Source organism: Macrosteles quadrilineatus, unplaced genomic scaffold (genome assembly GCF_028750875.1).
Source record: "Macrosteles quadrilineatus isolate MER2022 unplaced genomic scaffold, UCM_ALF_1.0 Scaffold_2__2_contigs__length_208266976, whole genome shotgun sequence".
Taxonomy (NCBI): Eukaryota; Metazoa; Arthropoda; class Insecta; order Hemiptera; family Cicadellidae; genus Macrosteles; species Macrosteles quadrilineatus.
Window position 1 is genome coordinate 8619844 of NW_026542595.1, and position 22527 is coordinate 8642370.

General features: G+C 35.1%; 1 protein-coding gene across 2 annotated transcripts in view; it reads left to right on the forward strand.

The window, feature by feature from the left end:
• The first annotated feature begins 9 nt into the window (after positions 1-9).
• LOC128987859 (transcription factor E2F4-like) overlaps positions 10-22527 on the forward strand; it is a 100469-nt gene continuing 77951 nt past the window's right edge. Inside the window, exons 1-4 of one of the 2 annotated variants that reach the window (XM_054408918.1) lie at positions 205-267; positions 5563-5721; positions 6172-6281; positions 11068-11173. In XM_054408918.1, coding sequence (XP_054264893.1) covers positions 5719-5721; positions 6172-6281; positions 11068-11173 — 219 coding nt within the window. In that variant the 5' untranslated portion in view covers positions 205-267; positions 5563-5718. Of the gene's footprint in view, positions 268-5562; positions 5722-6171; positions 6282-11067; positions 11174-22527 lie in introns of both variants that reach the window. The other variant, XM_054408917.1, reaches the window with a different exon arrangement.

The window sequence follows — 22527 nt, forward strand, 5'->3', positions numbered from 1 at the left end:
TCAGCCGAATGCTGCTTTGCTGTTTTAGTTTTAAGGCTAGGAGTTGGAGTTGGGGAAGCAGTTAATGTAACGAAAAAGTTAGGAAATACCCTTACGGGATTTTTATATAGTTTTACTCTAAATATCGCTTTACTGAGGAATATCGAAGAGATGACTATGGTAGAAGCCTTTAATGTAACTAGATCCGAGAAATCGCTGGGTTTGCTAACAGTTAAATTTGTGTCTCTATTGCAAGCAACGCCTGATGGGGTGTTAGATCTTAAACAGGTGAGTAAATTTTGTTTTTAAGGAGCCTACCTAGCTAAAGATTCATGGAGATAGAATATAACTTATATTTATTTCTTCTTAAGTTATTTAAATTTAAGGCCACAGGGTTTAAGGTTATGTTAACTTAGGGGTAGACTTCCGTATCTGTATTTTCATTCGGTTGTTTGCACCAACATATAAAACGGAAGTTTTATTTAAAGTAGGCCTACTATTATATTTTAAGCAATCCACAGCCAAAACTGGACTGAGAATTGCATGCCTTGTAAAGTTGTTCTGGCAGCAGTCACACTTGGAATTAGCCAGTGCCTTGCATATTTAACTTTCACCCATTTCCTTGCCTGCTTCAGCTGTGCAAAATGCTTGAATTTTCAAACAATAGGCTATGCCTACAGAGGAATTTGTTGTGCGTGAACGTATGTACATGCTAGGGCAGTATACTTGTGATGATTAAGGAATAAGGCCCCGTCTTAGGTGGACGAAGAAAAATCGGTCGGTCGTCCGTGCGAGCGAAACTGTCGCACCAAAATATTTCAAACAAGTGGATAAGTGTGAGAGCGTCCTAGCTGGGCGATCGACGATGCGACCGACGGCGTCGGACGACCGACGCGACCAACGAAAGACAAACATGTTTGTCTTTGGTCGTGCGGATCGTCCGACCGACTAGTGCATTGTAGGCCTTGAAGAGTGAACATGTCTGAGTTGAGTGAGTTGTTGATTAGTGAAGTGCAAAAACACCCTAGTTTATGGAACCTAAATCATCCCCAGTATCACAACAGATTAATGAGCGATCGTCTATGGTCTTCAGTAGCTGTTTGTTGTTGTCTTCAAAAAACCGCTGAAAGTTTGTTGTCTTCGGTCCTTCTTCAATTCGGTGACGATGTGGTCAAATGTACATATCCACTAACATTCTAGTGTAGTTTTTGAAAAGTTCAGGGTACAATCTCAACTTCTCATACAAATGATGAAACTCACCAAATTCATACCTATCCTTAAAAATCTCATTTGTAGCACTTCTGTTGTCCGATTTCTTCTTAATGTAAGAATAGATTATAGAAGAACTGTCCAGCAGCACGAGCTTACGTCTTTTCTCAACCGATTACATGGTGGCACTGGTCGAATGAGAGGGAACTGACGTCAGTCGCTGCGACGACTTCACGCCCCACTGTGCGAATCTTGATTCGCTCGCACGGACGACCGACCGATTTTACGACGTCCACCTAGGACGGGGCCTAACATGCTATAACATGCATGGAATAACATGCCGTTAAGGCGAGGGGGGTTTAAGCGACAGTGTTGGACTTAGGTTACTTAGTCGTGACTGCCCTAGGTTATCATCAAGGTACTTTGTACCTAGTGATGTAAGTTAATTGGGTCTATTGTGTTAAGTTTAAATACTTTATAGTCTTTTTGTTCTTTCAGTCTCAACTTAAAGAAGAACCCGGATCCATGGGAATAGGGGGGGGGGGGGGCACTTTTAGATCCTGCCAGCTCTTTTCTTTTTATTGTAGGTGTTTGAAAATGCCTTCTGGTGTTTGGTAATGATTCACTGGTTTTTATTTTAACCAGACAAGCATAGATGCAATGGTTGCAGACAGATGAAATTCCTAGTCTTTATTAGATTGGTTGCGCAGTGTTTTCTCTTGGGCTCCTTGTGATGGTGTAGCTTGCAGCTTTATGATGTTTGAGTACTTTAGCCACTTCTGTCATATCACGCCATAGGATATACTTGTACGGTATGTAAAGTCTCGAGCAAGCGGTATGCTAACATGAACAGCGAACAGCATAACTCCACTCTTACTTAGTCAGCTCTTCAGGTGAAAACCTACTAATTTTACTAACAGATGTTCCATGTTTTCGGTGGACTCTTGAGAGGGTGTCACGTAGGGGTCTCAATCCCGGGCCTTCAATCCAATCCCGGGATTTGTCTCAGCCGATCCTGTTATCCCGGGAGTATATAATATTATGATTTTAACTTTTTAGCCATTTTAAATGAGCGAGAAGTCCCCTCGTTGAGTACTTTAATGTTTTAAACTGGCCTTACCAGTGTTACACTGCGGAATTTTGCCGGATCTTTCATCACCCGTCCTTCTTATTTACCTATAAATGTGGATATGTCACTCTAGAATATAATTAATACATAAAAAAAAATCATGGATGGAAGATTTTTTTCTGGGTTGAAGATTGCGACTAGTGGTTTGTGGTCGGTTACGAGGGTGAATTTGCGACCGTAACAATAAGTAAAGAACTTTTTAAGGCCCCAAATAATGCCAGTTGTTTCCTTGTCTATCTGACTATATTTTTGTTCAGGCTTCGTCAACGTTAGAGAGGCAAAAGCAATTGGTTTCTCAGTCCCATCAGGAAAACGGTGTGATATAACAGCGCCTAACCCAACAGGAGATGCGTCTTTTGCCAATACTAGCGGTAGTTCTGGACTGTAGTGGCAAAGAACAGTATCACTGGAGATAACTTTCTTGATATGTTCAAAACTCTGTTCACATTGTTCATTCCAAACGTATTTGTTCCCTTTCTGTAAAAGTTTATGTAATGGTTTCAGTAGAGTAGCTCTAGGTCTTTTATGAATCGGTTGTAATAGTTTACCAAACCTAAAAATGTCCGGAGTTCGCTTACATTCTCAGGTTTTCTTGCCTTTGCTATGGCAGCCACTTTGTCCATACATTTATGAATAATACCCTTTTCATCAATGATGTGGCCCAAATAATGTATTCTTTTCTGGAGAAACTTGCATTTGTCACGATTGAGTCTTAAACCTTTTTCTCTTAGTTTTCCTAAGACATTTTCCAAACGCAGAAGTAGTTCGTTTTCTGAATTTCCCTGAATGACTATATCTTCAAAGAAGCACTGTATTCCCTCTAGGCCTGCCAATGTCTTGTCAATTGTTTTCTGCCAAATGCCAGGAGCAACTTTAATACCAAACATTAATCTATGTACCCTGTACTGTCCCTTATGCGTGCTTAAGGTTTAAATATTTGCACTATCACTGTCCATTTCCAAATGAAGGTAGCCTAAGCGTTTCTTAAATCTAGTGTACAAAATAATTTTCCACCATTCATGTTGACAAATATGTCTTCAATTTTGGGAATAGGGTGGTGTTCATCTTGGATCTGCTTGTTTACTGTCACTTTGTAATCCACGCATATTCTCACATCTCCGTTAGGCTTGACTACTGGAACGATTGGTGTTCCCCACTCAGATTCTTGAGTTTTCGAAATTATTCCTGCTTCTTCCAAGCGGTCAAGTTCTTGTTCAACTTTCAGTTTTAATGCGTATGGCACAGGCCTAGCCTTCATAAATACTGGACGAGCCCCATCGACAAGTTGTAAGTGTCCAAGTTGTTCTGGAATCTTACCGATACCTGGTTCAAACACATCCTTGAACTTCTCTAAAAGGTTGTCGAGACCACACTTTTGGGTATTGTTGTACTGCCTTTAGTTCAGCCCAGTCTAACTGAACTTCTCGCAACCAATCGTGACCAAATATTGCGTCAAGGTTGTCATCCACGATGTAAAGTTTGCCTGTAAATTCCTGATCATTGTATGTACAATGCACAAAAACAACTCCTTTTGGTTTGAAAACTTCTCGAGTGTATGTTCATAGCTGCACTTGTGTATACAACATTTTCCTATTAATCTCATGTTTCTTGAATGTAGAGTAAGGCAGAGTACTTATAGCAGAACCTGAATCCAGTTCCATTTGAACTGGTTTACCTTCAACTGATAAACGATCCACGCACGGGCGCTTAGTCTATGTGGACGGGCAAATGCAAGGTTAAAAGAGGCCGCCAACCTCTTTAAAAAAAAAAAAAAAAAATCAAGCATAATTTTATCACCATTTCTTCTATCTATTTTGAAAATCTCGTGTTGTTCATCTTGACAGTCTTCTTCTTTGGCTTGGTGAATTTTTGTTCTTGTAGATCCTAAACATACTCTGGCTAAGTGTCCCTGTTTCTTGCATTTGTTACATCTTTGAAGCAAATTCACAGTTATTGGTCCTATGGTTTTGAGAACCACATCTGTAAAGACTGTCAAAAAGAGGTGAAGGCTTTTTCTGGTTTGATGTCATGTGCGATTTAGTTGATACATTTTTGTATTTATCCTCAATCTGATGTACTGTACTAGGCCTACTAGTTTTAGTTGCATAGTGTTCAGATAGATCTCTCTCGTGGTTTGCAATTTCCATCGCTGTCGCTGCTTTGACGACATCTTGAAACGATACAAATGAATCATCCTGAAGCAATTTGGCTCTAATATCTTTATTAACTAACCCCCTTATGAACTGCATCCGCAAAAGTGTATTAGCAATTGATTTCTGGCAAGACTCACCGTTAAACTCACAATTAGATGTAAGTTTTTGCAATTCCACTGAATAAATCTTAACTGTTTCATTGGGCTCCTGTACTCTAGACATGAATTTGTGCTGTAAAGCCCAAGTACTTGGCTGTGGATCAACATAATCTGTCAACATTCTCACCAATTCTGTATATGATTTATCCAGAGGTACTTCTGGAGCACATAAATCATAAACCTTCTGATGTAGGCTAGGGGTTAAAGAATGAAGTAATGTGTATACCTTATCTGTAGGATATATTCCTTGTTGATGTAAGCGGTCGCAATTTCTGAGTATCAACACTGTATGGTCTGATCTGCTGTAGTTCTTCTGGTTCGTTGACTCTTTCCAATTCACTTAATCGGAGTTGTAATACATCAACTATTTTTAAATACATACCCTCCATGTCGGTCCTGTATGTGATTTCAGTGTCAAGTTCTTCTTAATCTGTTTTTACTTCAATGTTGTGCTGGATTTGCTCGAATCGTTCCCAATAAGCATGTATCACTGAGAGTCTTGTTCTGATACTATCAACTTTAATACCAGACAATTCTTCCAGCATTCTCTCAGCTCTAGTCAACTGACCTTTAACAACAGCCCTTGCTTTCTTCAGTTCACTCAATGTTTCATTTCCTTGTAAGGAGGCCATAATCAATTATTTGTACTAGTAAAATGTAATAGGCCTAAGTGTAAAATAGAAACGTAGAAATAATTAATTGTCCTCGTCGCCAATTATTAAATACAATTATTAACAAGAACTGTATGAAACTCAATTTAATCATTTCATAATGTTAGCATTGAACTAAACAAAAACATTGAATTAAACAAACATAATAATAATAAATTCTGAACATCTGTGAATCTTAATAACATATGTAACAGTAGGCCTAATTAATTGTTTTTGTCAAAATTTTGGAGTTTGAAGAGTTTTTGGTGGTAATATCTTTTTAGGTTAGGGCCTACCCCTGAACTCAAACATGTGGATTTTGAAGTACTGGTAGGCCTAATGTGTGTATGTGCGCCCGTGTACGTGTGTACCGGTACCTACAGAGCTTCAGACTACACCTGTCCAGTCCATTTTTGATTAAATTCAGTATGGAGTAATCCATGGTAGGTATTCCCACATTTATTTCAATTTGAATTTAATGGTGATTTTGAAAATGAAACCTATATAAATAACAAGAATATTGGATTTTTACAAAAACGGCTCTAACGATTTCAATTTAAATTTATGTAGTATGTTGTTGTCCTTTTAACTCTAGAAACAAAATGGTACAACCCCCAATGCTGTAAAAAGTTACAGTTCAAAACTTAATGGTACCGGTACCATTTATCTTTTTGTTTGTTTCTAAATCTCAAGTTTGGTAGAAATAATATGGACTCGTATATTTTCTCAATTTTGTAAGCCCCTTAGGCTGTGGAAACGTGTTGAAAATTTCAAAGTGCCAAATCCTGTTACATTTAAATAGCCTTAAATTTTTTTGTAATACTAGGTCGGTGTCACTTTTACAAATAATAGTAATGGAAACCATTTATATCCTAATAAAATATTCATTTTAGGCTGCTGATTTATTAGCAGTGAGTCAAAAGAGGCGGATTTATGACATAACAAATGTGCTGGAAGGGATAGGACTTATAGAAAAGAAGAACAAAAATCTCATCCAGTGGAAGTAAGTAGGCCTTTGCTATACGGTACATTAGAATAGTAGATAGAAAACTTGATTCCTTATAGGTTCATGTTTAGTTTTATGACTTTCCCAGATTCAAGAGGATATAAAAGATTTATTGTCCTACCACTGCATGGAAATGTTCACATTGCTATAAATCTAAATACTAGTTGTCAACTACAGCTGCGGAGCTGCGGATCAGCTCATGTTAGTTATAACAACATATCCTTTAAAAAAAACAAACATAACCTAAATTACATTTTACATACACATTTAAAAAGTTAACCTGTGTGTTATTATAAGCTAAGTACTGGGGGATCGAGCCCCCAGTAGCCTATTTTTTGTAGGCTATAGTTTATTTTGATCGTAAAATAAATATAAAGAACACTTACGTTTTATTTACAACAAATGTAGGCATTTATTATTTAAGTTATTTTCAGTTGAATTTCAATTTATTATGATGGTAATTTTAACCTGGCAATCCAAAACATTAATTTATGTTAATAATACACATTTCTTATGTCGTTGTTATGACTTCTCTAAGACTGTTCAATATTTCATTTTATATCTATTTTTACCATCATATATTTTTTTATTGTTTTAGTTTTGTAAACATTCATGAATTAGAATTTGTGTTGAGTTAAAACATGCGTGCTTTTATTATTTATTTTATAATTAGAGTAATTTTAGTTAGCAAGGAGTGTAAAAAATCAACTAGCCACTGTAAAATTCAACACATTTACTTTTCAAAATTACATTCAACGAAGTGTTAGCCTGTCCTACATACGGGAATTGAGTAGTCAGTTAAAACTGTGCACAATTCAGAATAGCTGGTTTACACGTATAAAGACAAAATATTTTCTTGCAGTTTAAATGGAAACGTGAAAAATCATCTTGTAAACAAATGTTGCGTGACCAAATATGTTTTTATCCCATCATAGGCCTATAGGATATGCATTTTAAGTCTAATAATTTTACAATAAAACAGCAACTGTGACGCTTTTCACACTAACTATTCACACACTAATTATAAGTAGCCTACAGTAGAGAGAGTAATAGTCAATTGAGAAGTGTATAGAACTAGTCAACGACCACCTTCCATCGCATACCTGCCTCTTCCATAATTATTATTACCACCACACAATTACTTATACCAAACACAATTTCCAGTAGGTCTGAAGAGAAACTACCTAAAATAAAACGATAATATCAAATAAAATTCACAGTACAGTATAACTTTGTTGTCCTAACATCATTAAACAAATCGACCACACCTATCCTTTATATCAATTTCACTACATCAATTGATAAATAAAAAAGTATAAACAAAGACAATTAAAAACAATAACATATAGTTTGTTTTGAAACTGCTGTTTGGTTAATATAATCTTCATTTGAAAAAAAAAATCTGTTCACATGTTGAGGGAATTTAAAAAGTAAACACGGTAGTAAAGCTAGTTTCTTGTAAATATATTATCATTTTTCAAAAGCTTATCTTGTTTTTTAGTGTTTTCTACAAATTTTTCCCACTCATAGCCACATTAGGTTGTCTTTAATAACTACTAGTGGTCGTCCAGTGGTCGAAAACTCAAACAAAAACATGTAATCTTGTATTGACTATTGGATACTGAAGTAGACATCCCATCTATATGGACCAGCTGTCGCAATTTTTAACCGACTTCCCCACTACCAACAAAAGGAGGAGGTTCTCAATTTGTTTGTGGCGATGTTTTTTTTTTTCTATGTATGTTCACCAATTGCTCTGTGATTCTTTTACCGATCAGTGTGGTTCCACCACCAAAATAACCAGGAGAGTTTCTATTTGGTACCTTATATATTATGTTTAAGTATAATATTTGTTTCGGTGAAAAATTCTGAAAACCTTAAATATTCAACATTTATTTTGTTTACATATTTGTGCAGATTGTTTACATTTGTGCAGAGAAGGCAATAAATAATAATAACATTCCTACAGCTGTTAGTTGAAACCATTTAAATGAAGCTACAGACAATTCTTCATGAAACAGTTGCTTCATATTGATCAATAAACTATTTCTTGCCATGGAGCCTAAATTAATTACATTGAGAAAAATGCATTTTGTTTTGGTTACTATAAAAAATGTATTTTAACGTTTGACCTGATTTGTGTATACAGTAATTCTGTTTTTAGTATTGAATATTCTGACTTACAAAAACATATATGTTTCTGTGAATAGCTGTATGATATTGACAAATAAAGGTGTATTATGAAAACCAAAGCATTCGTAAAACAGGTCTAAATATAAATTAAATGCAATTATTCCTTACACGACCTAAGAAGTGTGACAGTGCATAATCGTCAATTGTCTTAAAAGTGTTAAATATTTTAATTACTAAACACGCATTTGCAGATGTGGAATGTTTATTAATATTCTCTACCCAGTTACTATAACCATAGATAAAACATACTCCCTTGGTTAGTCTATGCTATAACATATCAATACTATTATGCCTGCTTCGGAAAGTCCTAGAGGAAGATGATTTGCAATTTCGACTAGGCTATATCTTGAGCAAACAAAACCCCCTACATGACTTACACCAATAATGGACAACTCTTTCTTTCTTAAGGAATATCTAAAAATGTTTATTTTCATACCCATTGATTATGTAACCTGAACAGGTGACTCAAGCAGTTTTAAAATAATTATTGTTCTGTGGAACTTTTGATTGTTTCAAACAGTTTTGCTTATCAAAAAACCTCAAGTAATTAATATATAAAAAATTATACAGTCACTAAAAATCATGAAATAATTTATTTTTGTAAAAAAATACAACCGACTTCAAACGCTCTAAAAAGAATGAAATAATTTCAATCAAGTAAACTTTTGTATTAGGCAAGCTCACGTATTTCAAGTCGGCGCGGCTCAAACTGCAAAAATATGATTGAAATTAAATATTGTGTGTGTATTTTGAAAATCAATAAATTGTAGCTGGATAACATAAATATATAAAAAAAATATACTGAACTGTTTTGTTTATATATTAAAGGAAATATTTTCTTGTATTTTATGTTTACTTCAGAATAAATGCATTATGAAAATAACACACACAAATGTTCTATATGAATAGGAAAATAATTTAGTTTGATATTATGATAGGGAAAAGAAGCTAGTTTAGTATTAAAACGTTACTTTTCCAAGTTAGAAACATTTAAATGCTTTATAATCTTTTTAAAGATACTCGTTAATACCACTATAATGCCGATCTCTGATTACGGTAATAAAATAACACTTAACGCATAACTATGAAAAAGACATGCAGATTAACACCTTTAGTTATAGATAGTCACCTGCAATATGGACACCCTCTTTCAATTTTGTATCAAAAATCATCATAGAGCCGCGCTGACTTAAAATACGTGAGCTTGCCTAATACAAAAGATTACTTGATTGAAATTATTTCATTCTTTTTAGAGCGTTTGAAGTCGGTTGTATTTTTTTACAAAAATAAATTATTTTAAAACACATAGTTGTGAGAGCCAGTCACCAAATGTGTGTCTTAAATTCTATTTTCTACCTTATTTTATTCTATTTTTATTATATCTTTATTATATTTATATAAGTTTTACTTGGTAAAAAACATCGTGTATCCGACAGAAATTAGTCATTTAGATTAGTGCAATCTGTTGGTGGCTCACATCAACTACGACGAATTTAATTTTTAAAAAACTGGTGACAACTTTAACATGGGGATGGAATGTAAAGGTACAGGCTTATCTATTTTCACCCCACGCTGTAAATAAAACATGTGATTGTAATTTTTTCCATTTGTTTTGATTTCCTGTTTATATTTTGTTGTAATTTTGTTGCCAACATGGCAACCCATAAAGCCCATGTTAATTTTTTTTTTTTAATTTCAAATCCATTTTTTGTGCTATTATTTGAGCCTATTTTAATTTTTAAAGGGATTCTGCACTTCTACAGGAAACTATCTTTCTAACGGTATGCGTACATTTTTCCTGCGATGCACACTAGCTGGGAAAAAAGGTTTTAAAGAAACATGCTTGCCTATTAATATATAGATAGATAGATTTTAATTTTTAAAGGGATTCTGCACTTCTACAGGAAAATATCTTTTTAACGGTATGCGTAGATTTTCCCTACGATGCACACGAGCTGAGAAAAAAGGTTTTAAAGAAACGTACTTGCCTATTTATATATAGATAGATTATAAATAAATAAATAAAATACCCCCGCCACAGCAAACCTTGCAGACTTGGATTGGATTTACACTTAAATGTATCCTTAAAAATATCATATTTATTCCCTATTTAAATATAGAATTAGTTTAACAAGTACTTTTTCTGCAAGACGGAGGCAGGCTTTCTCCCTTTCTTCCATTGTAATATTTACGCGAACCCAAATTCAAATACTGTAGTAAATATTTCATTTCAACCAAGTCAGTAAATTTTTGTAGCACACATTTCCTTAGATTGCAACTAAAATATTAGCAGCATTTAAATTATCCAGCGGATCATAATGTAAACAAATATGGTCCTCTTAAGGATAACATGAGAACTTTAAAAGCCACTGAGGCTGAGCCCAAGGGACTTTTTCTAAATTGTAAGGCTAGTTTGCAAATCTACACATCTAGACGAACATTATGGTTTATAATTGTGGGGTTAAATCTTAAAACAAAAAATCCTTATTGTTTTCAAAGTTTCATGTAGCATATTAATAATATGGATTACATTTTTAGATGTAGTTTACTCTGTTTTTTGAATTTTAAGCTTTTTATTATGTTATTTTAGGGGTTCGGAATTCCCACTTCAGGGACCGCTGTGTTCCATTTCAGAAATAAAAAAAGAACTAGCAAAGCTAAGAAAATATGAAGAACTACTAGACACCCATCTGCAGGTTAGAAAAAATAATTTACCATATTGCTTAGTCAGGCTATTGAGCAATTTCTTGTTTACAAAATATAGGCCTACTATTATATCAATCATACTAGCTGTACCCGCGGGCTTTGCCCCGTTTAGCTTCATATGTGAGCTCGTTCGCATGGCTTAATCACGTCCTGGTTGAAGTTCGTTCGCTACGCTCACTCACCTTTAGGTTGGAGCTCGTTCGCTGCGCTCACACGTCCTGGTTGAAGTTCGTTCGCTACGCTCACTCACCTTTACGGTTGGAGCTCGTTCGCTGCGCTCACTTGCCTTCAGGTTAGCTCGTTCGCTACGCTAACTCGCCTCCGGGTTGAAGTTCGTTCGCTACGCTCACTCACCTTTTGGTTGCAAATTAGCTGTTGTCATAAATTAAAAAATAATAGTGCTGCACTCTGTTGGTAATCCTTGTAACTTTAATGCTATTGAACATCACAGAACAGAACCAACTTGTTTAATTGAAACAGCTGTTATGATTCATTAATTCCATTTAAATATGAGTACTCTTTAGGTTAACATGGGAAACTCCAGAGCCACTGGGGCGGAGCCCGAGAGTCCGATCAGAATAAAAACCACTTAGTTTTCCTATTTAATGCCTAAAGAATCAGTGTACCAAATTTCAGCCTCCTAGGTAAGTGGGAAGTGGGAGAATTAGTGATGAGTGAGTGAGTGAGTCAGTCAGTCAGTCAGTCAGTCAGTCAGTCAGTGAGGGCTTTGCCTTTTATATATATAGATTATATTAGATTACCTTTTTGTTATAGCTTTAGTACATGGGTAGGTAGGATGTTTGTGTCACCCTATGCATTTCATCAGCATATGTGGCATCTTAAGGGGTTCTCAACACATTGGCTACATATATCACGGATTCACACCCCGCAAAACTAGCGCCGGACGCGCAACTCGCGGATCTTCCCCTCTACTTTCGACTCCTATTTCATTGCTTCAGTGTGAGCTTAACATTCACTGGTGAGGTTCTTATAACTTGTGCACTTAGAGTCGTTCCCGCCATTTCATTGCGTGGAAAGTATTCCGATCCGTTGACTATTTTAGAATTTGTGATTGTTTCATTGTGTGTATTTGGTATATTTGGAACGAAATTATAACCAGCATTTTCACCAGTCAATGTATTAAGTTATCTTTTTATCATTAACACTATAGTCAATAATGTATATACAAAAAGATTTACATATGGGCGGTCGCTATTATCGCGGTCAGGGGGAGCGAGCTGGTGTAGTAGTTAGAGCACAGGACTTCGGTTCCTGAGGTCCCGGGTTCAAATCCCGCCAAATCACCAATGGATTTTATCCAATTGATAATGCTGCAACCCCTAGGTCTAGCCTGAAGTAATGTGAAAACAATCCCGGGCTCGTGCCTAGCATCCTAGGGGGAAAAAATTGATTGCGGTCGGGTCAATTGGACAACGCGACGACAAACATGAGGGGGAGTCACAGCCACAGAACTACAACAAGTGGAATGCTGACTCAAGCTGCGCTAGGTGCTTGAAAAAGAGCCGGCCCTACTCAGCTCCCCCACCACAATTCAGTGTTGCGGTGCAGAGAGTACTATGTGGCACATGCTTCTAGCCCGTGTTTCATTCAATTAATCACAATTGAAAACTCTTTAATACGATTACCATGCCTGTATACTGCGTGGCACACTACTGCAAAAATTATCTTGATATATATATTGCAAACAAAGAAATGATCTGCAAACAAAAACATGTTTAATTTGAGCAAATGAGCTTCCCAATTCACACACATTTTTTTAAAACAAGGAAGTTAGATTAAAAGCACAAATTTATATAATACGCTAAGCCGATTTTTGTTAACAGAACTCCTCCCTCATTTTTGGACCGATTTTGATGATTAAAGTGTCAAAAAAATTGCCCTGGTCTGTAGTTTTGCAAAGTGTTTTTTGTTTTTTGATATTTTTATTAGTTTGGGCAGGATCTTCCATCAAAGTTGTGTTTCCTCCCATAAGATTAACATGAGGGAATCTAAATATTTAATTGGAAACTTTGTCTCCTCTAATTTGAGAGAACGGCTGGACGTAGAAACTTGGTTGAAGTGTCCAAAGAAAGGTCTTGGTCTGTAGATGAGTTATCAAAAGAAAAACAAAGTAAATTCTCTTAGGGCTCTGCCCCAGAAGCCTTTAAAGATCCCTCCACAGATTTGTTTACATTTTGGTCAGGTGGATAATACTTTTTAATAAAACAGTTGTTAATTTTAAAATTGTATTTTAAACAACACGCGTTTATTGGGAGTTACTGAATTGTCCAAAAGAAGTATTTGCAATGTTATTTTCTTATTTTAAAATTGATTTTCTTCCTGTATCATGTCAGGTTTTTGCAATATAAAGTTCTTTAACGAAATCAGTGGAAAATCCTTTTATCACAATAACTCTTACAATTATTTCTTATTGATCATCTTACATCTATTTTACGAGTTGGTGTCTGCCTTTTTAACACCTTATTTTCCCTATATTTTATCATATTATTCTAGACAGATCATCATAGGTTCGTCATACATGCTTTCAATCATTGGAAAAATCTTTGATTGTGTAATACAATACAAAATAATACAAGTGCAGAAGGGAACGGTGCCCATTTGAGCCGTGTCCATATTTTGTTAATTTAATAGTGGTTTAAAGCAACTGGATAAAACATTTTACAATATTTTATGTAGAAATATGTGCATGATTTAGAAAGTCATTAAGCTGAAAAACTGCAATATACTGCAGACTTTTCAGATAGGTTACTTCGATGTATTTATTCAGCTTAGTGAAAAATAATATATATATATGTATACAAATTAGAACTTGAACTCTTAGAGAGCCTTTGAATGTTATTAGACTAACGAAAAGGGTTGTGCATGTTTACTAGCGCTCCTCTGCAACAAAAACCATTTAATTGATCTCTAAAATACATAGGCTATTCTTAAAGTACACTGAGCAGCAGCCTAAAAAATCTATGTAACTTACCCATATAATATAGTTACAAAATGCTCAAACTCGCATTGTGTCATTTATAATTCGGCTTATATTTCTCTAACGGAAAATTCATCCTGCAGAATAATTTTATTGTGCTCTTATAACATTGTGTCTAATAACATCCAAGCACAGAAACCTTGCCTAAAATGGTACCTATCTTGACAAACGTATTTACAGTGGCCTATATTACGGACCATGCTATGCTGAGTGCATGGCAACGCTGGTGGCGCTGCCTGCGATTGACAGGCAAAGGTCTCTCAAAACACTTAATGCTTTTTACCATGCGGTTGGCATTCTGGGTTATAGTAGTATGTTTTCTGTGACGTTACCGGTGACAAGAGGAGCTATTGAATGCTTGCAAGTGATTGACAGGGAAATTACTAGTCAATTTAGTTTCGATAGTTTCTACTTGGGTTTTAATGGAAACCAACACTAAACCTTAAAATAATGAGAAAGCTGGTCTATCAATTTTTGCTTCAGCTGTTGATTGTGGTTCATCATCACAAGCTCTTCCTTGGTTGGATTACGAAGGTTTTTCAAAGGTCTACTAAATTAACGAAGAGGAAATTTACCTGATGAGATTTAAGATATGCCTAGATTACATAATTATTGTAACGACAAAGTCTCCATGTGCTGTAACATGAAACTTACATTGAAAAAATAGCATAGTTTGTCAAGGACTATTCCTAGGCTATGCTATTGGATTAATGAATACCAAGTTCAATTAATAGGAATATATCTGTTTAGTCCTTGTAAGAACACACCTACTATAGCCAATTTGTTACTTAGCCAAGTAGGCCTAGGTCTACATGTTATTTTTACTTTACAATTTTCAACATGTTAAATTAAAATGCCGATTTCAGTACCGTATAAGTTGTTGAATACTGTTTTCTGCACCAACGTTTGTTGAAGCACAATTTGCCCTATGCATAATGACAAAATACGGTTTCTTGACATTGAAAAGTGTTATTCATAGAACAAGTATCTTATCACTATGGTTAAAAGTTATAGCAATTTTTTTTAACACTAAAAATTAAGAAAGGTTTATGTAAAATAAACTCCAATTTCAGTAGGCTAAAAAGTATTTTTAAATAATCGTTTACAGTTTTATTGTTTTTAATAGTTCATATAAGGCATTTATAAATGAATGTACATTAAAGAAATAAAATGAAATGAGCTTTTAAAATATAGTTTGGTTGTATGCCCTTTAATGAAATTAACATAAGATGCTTAAAAATAATGCAATATTTAAAAATAAATACTAATATGATGGAACACCCAACTATTTTGGTTGTATTGTCGTAAGGTTGTATGTATTGTAGTCAGGTTTATGATGCCATCTAATTAAATACAATCTAGGAATAAGTTGTTTTCTCGGTAATGTTAGATACAATACCGACATTTTGTTGTTGTAGTGTTTGTTCCATAAAAATGTAGTTGAAATTATTTTTTCATTTACCTAATGTGCGTGGAATAAAAGTAACGTCTTGGGAAAGTAGCTAAAATTGTAGCTATAGCTACATTTCATTGTAGCTGTAGTTGTAGCTAGCTACTTTTTTGGAACAGTAGCTATAGCTGTAGCTAAGCTACTTTTTTGGAAATGTAGCAGTAGTTGTAGCTAGCTACATTTTAAAAGTAGCTTCCCCAACACTGGTGCTAGTTTATTGCTGCATTTTAGTGAATTTCCCTACAGGGAAGTAGCTATTACCGTAGGTCTCATGGTAAGACCTAGGCCCGGGCCCGATTTACTTTTTCATTTTGATGTCCCCAGAGGCCAAAAACACCATTCGTTCAAATTTTTAGCGAATTTCCCATATAGGGGATAAGCTATTACCGTAGTACTCATGGTAAGACCTGGACGCGGGACCGATTTTTTTTTCGTTTTGAGGTCCCTAGAGGCCAAAAACACCATCCGTTCAATTTCATATACATATATATGTGTCCGTTAGCGCGATAACTCGAGCAAAAATGATCCGATTTTGATGAAATTTGGTACAAACATGTAAACCTACATTTATTCAATGAGTGATTTAATTTAGCTTGTAAGTCAACAATTTACGCTGATGACACCTCTTTACTTGTTAGCCATAGAGATTTAGATTGTATGGGAAATGTTGCCGATTCTGTTTTTAAAGATGCTGAAGAATGGTTTACAGTAAATAAATGGATTGTTTTTAAATTCTCAAAAAATACAGAGACTATTGGTGACCTTGAAAAAGAATCATGAAAACCATCAATTTGTTCATGATTATGAAAATGTTGTAACATTACTTGGTATAAAATTAGACTGTAAGCTGTCATGGTCTGACCATATTAATTTTGTAAATAATAAATTGTCCAGAGTTGTACATTTGTTAATAAATCTAAAAAGACATGTTTCCAGTAAATACTTGAAAATGGCATATTTTGCTTTTTTTGAAAGTGTTATCAGGTATGGTTTGATAATCTGGGGTAACGGAGTTGGAATTGAAAAAATCTTAATCAAACAAAAAAAGCTGTTAGAGTTTTGACAGACTCAGAAAGGTTAGCCCACTCTAGGCCACTTTTTGTCTCATTGGGGATCCTGACTATTGTTAACCTGTATATTTTGAAGGTATTGATGTTTGTCAAAATTAATTTAAATATGTTTTCTGTCAGAGAAGAAATACATGATCATGTGACCAGATTTAGGCATAAATTAGATCAACCAAGGTTTAGGTTAAGTAAATCAATGAATTATCATGTTAATTTAGGTGTAACATTTTTCAACAAGTTACCATTGACTTTTCAGAGTTTGCCTCAAAAAGCATTTCATAACAGATTGTATAATTGGTTACAACTGAACCCATTTTATACTCTTGATGAATTTTTAAATATTAAAATAGAGTCTTCAAGCCTAGCCTAATTTTAGATTTTAGGCCTATATGATTTTTCTGTGATGTTAGCTCAATTTAATGTTGCTTGTTTATCAATGTGAATCATATATGACAATGCCTATTGCAAAATTTTGTAATTTTGTCAAATGTCTAATAAATGTCTTATTTGTCTTATTCGAACGAGTTTGCGATCCAGCATAATCGGACCATGGGAACAGGGGTTTATGGGGGGTTTTATGGGGTAAAAATGGGTTTTTCCCATTTTTGACCCTAAAAACATAAAATTTTAGAATTTCTTTCCCAACCATTTTGTAGAGCTTAAAAAAAGAAATAATTTAGTATATTGAAGCATTGTTGTATGCCTAACGGTCACGGAGAAAATTAAAAAAGAATGCAAATTTAAAATTCCAATGTTATTCTTATGGAGAAAATGAAAACTGTTGTAGTTTACTTGTTTATGGATATATGTTGATCAAATTTGGCAAACTTATTTATTTCATCCTATTGTTGTTTGGTCAAAAAACACTGTTTACCTTCCCCGTAGCAGCAAACCTAAGCACTCGTTATATCTAATGTTATTTAAATTGGGAATAAATATGTCTTATTTATGGAAGTATTTTAGTAAATATGTAATCAGACAAGTTGAAATTAGCTTAGTCTGCAGGTTTGCTGCGGCGGGGGTATTATATATCTATATATAGAGATATATATATACAATCGTTTAGATAAAGGGCTACTATTACAGTAGTCGCAGCTAGTCTGGGCGCGCGGCCGGGCTAGGGCGGGGGGTGTAGAGGGGAGTGTTTATTGCTCATTTCCAAAAACATCTGGCCCACATGGCTCTCTGGGGTTGTTCAGCGAGGATGTGGGGGCGAGCGAGCCGTTACTCTCAGCACGGCTAGTACACAAGGGTCCGCGCGCCCAGACTACTAGCTGCGACTACTGTACTAGGGTGGTCTGCCGTTACACTTTAGACGCATAAATGAGCGAAGCATTATTTAAAGATTGTCAATGGCTAAAGCGATATCTTTTGCGGCCGAGTGAAATCTAATAAGTCTGGTTTTCCATAAGGAAACAGATGAGGAAATTTCATTGGAATATAGCCAACCCTAGTGAATTCGTTTACGGGTGCTGATGTTCTGGTCGGCCACATTAGTCTCTGAACGTGATCCATTTGACGAGACTGCGCAATCATAGGCACCGATGTTTCTTCAACTTGGTCTTCTTCGATTTCATCAGGACTTTCTTGGTTTTCACGTACACACGGTACTCTCATGTGAACAAAATCATTGACTGGTAGTTGGTGTAGCGCTTCATCACTAATGGTTATGTCAAAATAGAATGGGTTATTTGCCTTCAGCCAAATAAGTGCTTGCTGTAGTTTTTCACGTCGAACTTCGAAATCGATATGGCCAAATACGCCTTGACGTTGGACAATGATGACTTTTAAGTTTTCAGTCAGTGTAGGTAAGACAGATGCTATTTCATTAATATCTTGCTCAACATTAATGATGTTACCTTTGTAGTGAAACTGGCCATCCTGATCATTTGCTTGTACTTTGTAAATGCGCATAGCGGGATGTACTCGTGCAATCAACATTTGTTCTACAATCGTCAGGTCAGTTAATTCGTTCGGGACACTTGACACATCCATATATTTAACACCGTGAATTTAGTTGCATTTGAACGACAACGCGAACAAATCGGTGATTGGTTTGAAGCTGTTAGTTGTTGGCGATGACAGTTAGTGCAAGTGTAAAATTTTAGTGCATCTAATTCATGTAGGAATTGATTAGCTAACTGCCTATCATTATCAGCTTCTTCCGCCACTGCTTCATCTGGTTCTTCTTGTTCACGATGCCACTCTTTTACAATATTTGCATTATTGGTGCGACGACCAATATTACGACGTGGCCTTTGAGGCATGCTCAAAACAAATATAGCAAAACTGTTACTTCCATTGATAAACTGTTACATTCCAACTTTAACCTAGGATGAAAGTAAACATTGAAATGTAAACAATACAGTTACAAACAATTAACATATGTTTATCTTATTTAAATGAAACGAGATAAACCCATATGTCATAAACCCAATATAATTTTTCTTTCAACTTACATTAAAATAACAAGCGAAATTGCGTGACCCGTAAAATAAAATCCAGAAGGAAATTTGCAAATATTTTTTACCAAAACATTGTGCTCAGTATTCTTTAGCTATTGGCCAAATTTCATATCAATTGGTCAAGCCATTACATTCTGATGCTCTTACAAAGAAGTTACAAAGTGAGGGAAAGTGAGCTTCGCTCAATAAATATTAAAGAAAGCATACTAACTCAGTACCATGAAATTATTTTTTTATTTATTTCTTATTTTTTAAAACTTTACATGTTTCGACCTTTAGGCCATTTACAAGAGTAACATATTTAACCTCACTTTAAACACAACAAATCTATATAATTAATACGCTACATGAAACTTTGTCGGTTGAACTCCTCCGCCAATTCTTAACCGATTTTATCCATTGACGTCTTATTGGAAAGAGCGTGTCGCGTAGATTTGCAAACTGGCCTTACATTTTTGAAAATGTCCCTTGGGCTCAGCTTCAGTGGCTTTGAAAGTTCCCATGTTATTCTTATGAAGAACATAATTGTTTACATTTTGATCAGCTGTATAATTTAAATACTGTTATTTATTTTTCAATTCAATGAAACGCATTGAGCAGGGCCGGATCTAGGAACCGCGAAACCCCGCAATGCAGGGGGGCCCAAGCCCTTAGGGGGCCCAAAGAGCTCTATAATTTAAAATTATTTTAATGCATATAAACATAATTGAATAGGACGGTAAGTTTAGTTTTGACAGACAAATATTGTCAATATCAAAGCTAAAGTTACAATTATTGAGTAAATTTAGACCTACTGATTTTACTCGTCAACAACTCGGGACCTCGCCGTAGACAGTTTAATCTGTGGTTTACTGTCACTTTCAGTCAGTCCAGTCTGTATGCTCAGCTCAGTCCAGTCAGCTCATCAGTTGCAGTGCACGCTTCACAGATCCACTACAGTCCGATCGACGTGGACGTAGTGTCAACTTAGTCAACTATCAGTTGAGCTGAGCAATAAGTCTGTAGTAGTACAGGCGGGACTTATAATAACCTCTGTAGCGTTATCTAACGACCTTAGGGCCGGCGAGAGCCGTCACGGGCATCTGGGCTGAGCGATCTCGGGTCCCCTATTTTCACGATTTAGTGTCTAGCCGCCTCCGTGCCGTTTTGTTAAACATTTAACAATATATCTAAAACGCATGATAGTTTGATTAATTCTCTTGCTCATAGTTGCAACTTTATTCCTCTAAAAAATTAATATGTGAACTGAAAAACCATGCTAAAATCAAAGATTTTACCAGATTACATGTACAGAAAAGATTTCACATTTGACCAGGCCGGACCCCCTTCAGAGCCCAAGGCCCCCGGGGCTTTGGCCCGTCTGCCCCACCCTCTGGAACCATGATTTGTATGTAGGCCTATCTATCTTGAAAATATAGTGTAAAAAGATTAAAGAAACTAAGTTTAAATTGGGTCGTTTGTTTATTATTTTACATTATTATTTATGCTTGAAATTCTTAATGTAAAACCTTTCACTTTTTTTGTACAATATGTATTTTATAATTTGTAAACCTATTTGAAAGAATAAGAAATCCTATTGACATAAGAATAAAAAAGCTTTATTTGAAGTGTGCTGTTTTTTTAGTTCAAAAATTTTAAAAATTACGCATTTTAACAAAAACGTTTTTTTACAAACAGGATCAATATTTTATCTTTAAAATAGCGTTAAAATTCGGTTTCAGCTAGCTATATTTTAAACATTCCCCCCCCCCCCCTCTCGCAAATAAGGCCTCCCTGCTATTGATGCCAGCTCTAAGGGCCCTTGGAGGATTTTTGCAGGGGGGCCCATATTTTGTAGATCCGGCCCTGGCATTGAGTACATTTATTTACTATTTGAGTTTGTGTAAACATAACCCCTAAGACGGATCGTGTTAGTATGGTTGTATCTTAAATTTGTGCATTTAGCGTTGTTTTGTGTAGCTATAATTTGTTTATTTGTTGTTTTTACTTTTAAATGCCTCCGACGCGACGACAACGAAACATAGACAGGAGGCGTAATCGTGATAACGACCGCAGCTACAGAACAGTGGCGTGTAATAGGCTTAACTCATCCATCGAAGTATATATATACTTCGATGAACTTTGAGAACTCATCACAGTCAGCACCTGACCCTGGACAATCTCAACTATTAGGTTACAAATGCGCCCTAACACTACCCCAAAACGACTTTTCGTTCTCAATTGGCCCTCTATCAATGACCTGTGTTGCCTGTACAGCGAGGCATTTTGAGAAGGAGAAAACCTGCCGGAATGCTTTAGGTTCATCAATAACGAAGATAAACATGGTCTGAGTTAACACACCTGTAATCTTTGAGTTGGCTCTTTTAAAATCATTGTAAATATGACTGTTATTCGTTTTGAAATAACTCTTGTAATACTTTGCAATTGCTCGAATTCGAGCAACTTGTACACTAGTTGACTAATAAATAAACATCATGTGATGATCTTGACATATGATTTTTCTTTTTCTTAAAATTTATGGTAGGATAATCTTTGGTCATGAAATTTTGTCATATATATAATTGAATATGGTTTTTTATTTTATCTTTCTCTTGACGTTTATGTTAAATATTCTTTAATTTTAAATTTTTTTCATATATAGGATTTTGTTTCTTTACCTGCATTGTATTGATTATATTCGTTAGATCTTTCTTGTAGCTGCAGTATATATGATATTCTTCTTTTGTATCTAATTTATTTCCTTTTGATCTGTTGTCCAAAACTGTCATATCTGTTTCAATTTTAGTGAATTTATGATTCTCATTAAGCATGTGCTCTGCTACATTACTTTTCATACTAGTTACATTCATTGATTTAAACGCTTGTACATGTTCTTTATATCTGCAGTTAAATGACCTTCCTGTCTGTCCAATGTAGTACTTTTCACAATCTGAACATTTAATTTTGTAGATACCAGAGTTCTCATATTTTGATGTTACATCTTGGTTGTTATCTTTTTTGGCTCTTTTATTAATTATTTCTAATGTGTTGTTTTTGGTTCGGTAACTTACTTTCTTTTGTTTTTCTGTTACAATTTTGTTCTACTTTTTCATTTATTTTTTCTTAATCAGGTTTTCTATCATTCTAGGGTTGTATCCATTTTTAAATGCCAAGTATTTAATTAGATTCTTTTCTTTTATGAAACTAGATTTGTTCATTGGGATATTGATCAACCTATTTGTTAATGCGTGAAATGTAGACATCTTTTGTTCCCACGGGTGGTTTGAGTCTGCTGGTATTATGCAGTCACTTGTAGTTGGTTTTCTATAAATTTCAAAGTTATGAGATCTATTTTCCTTTGAAATCGTCACATCCGATTTTGATA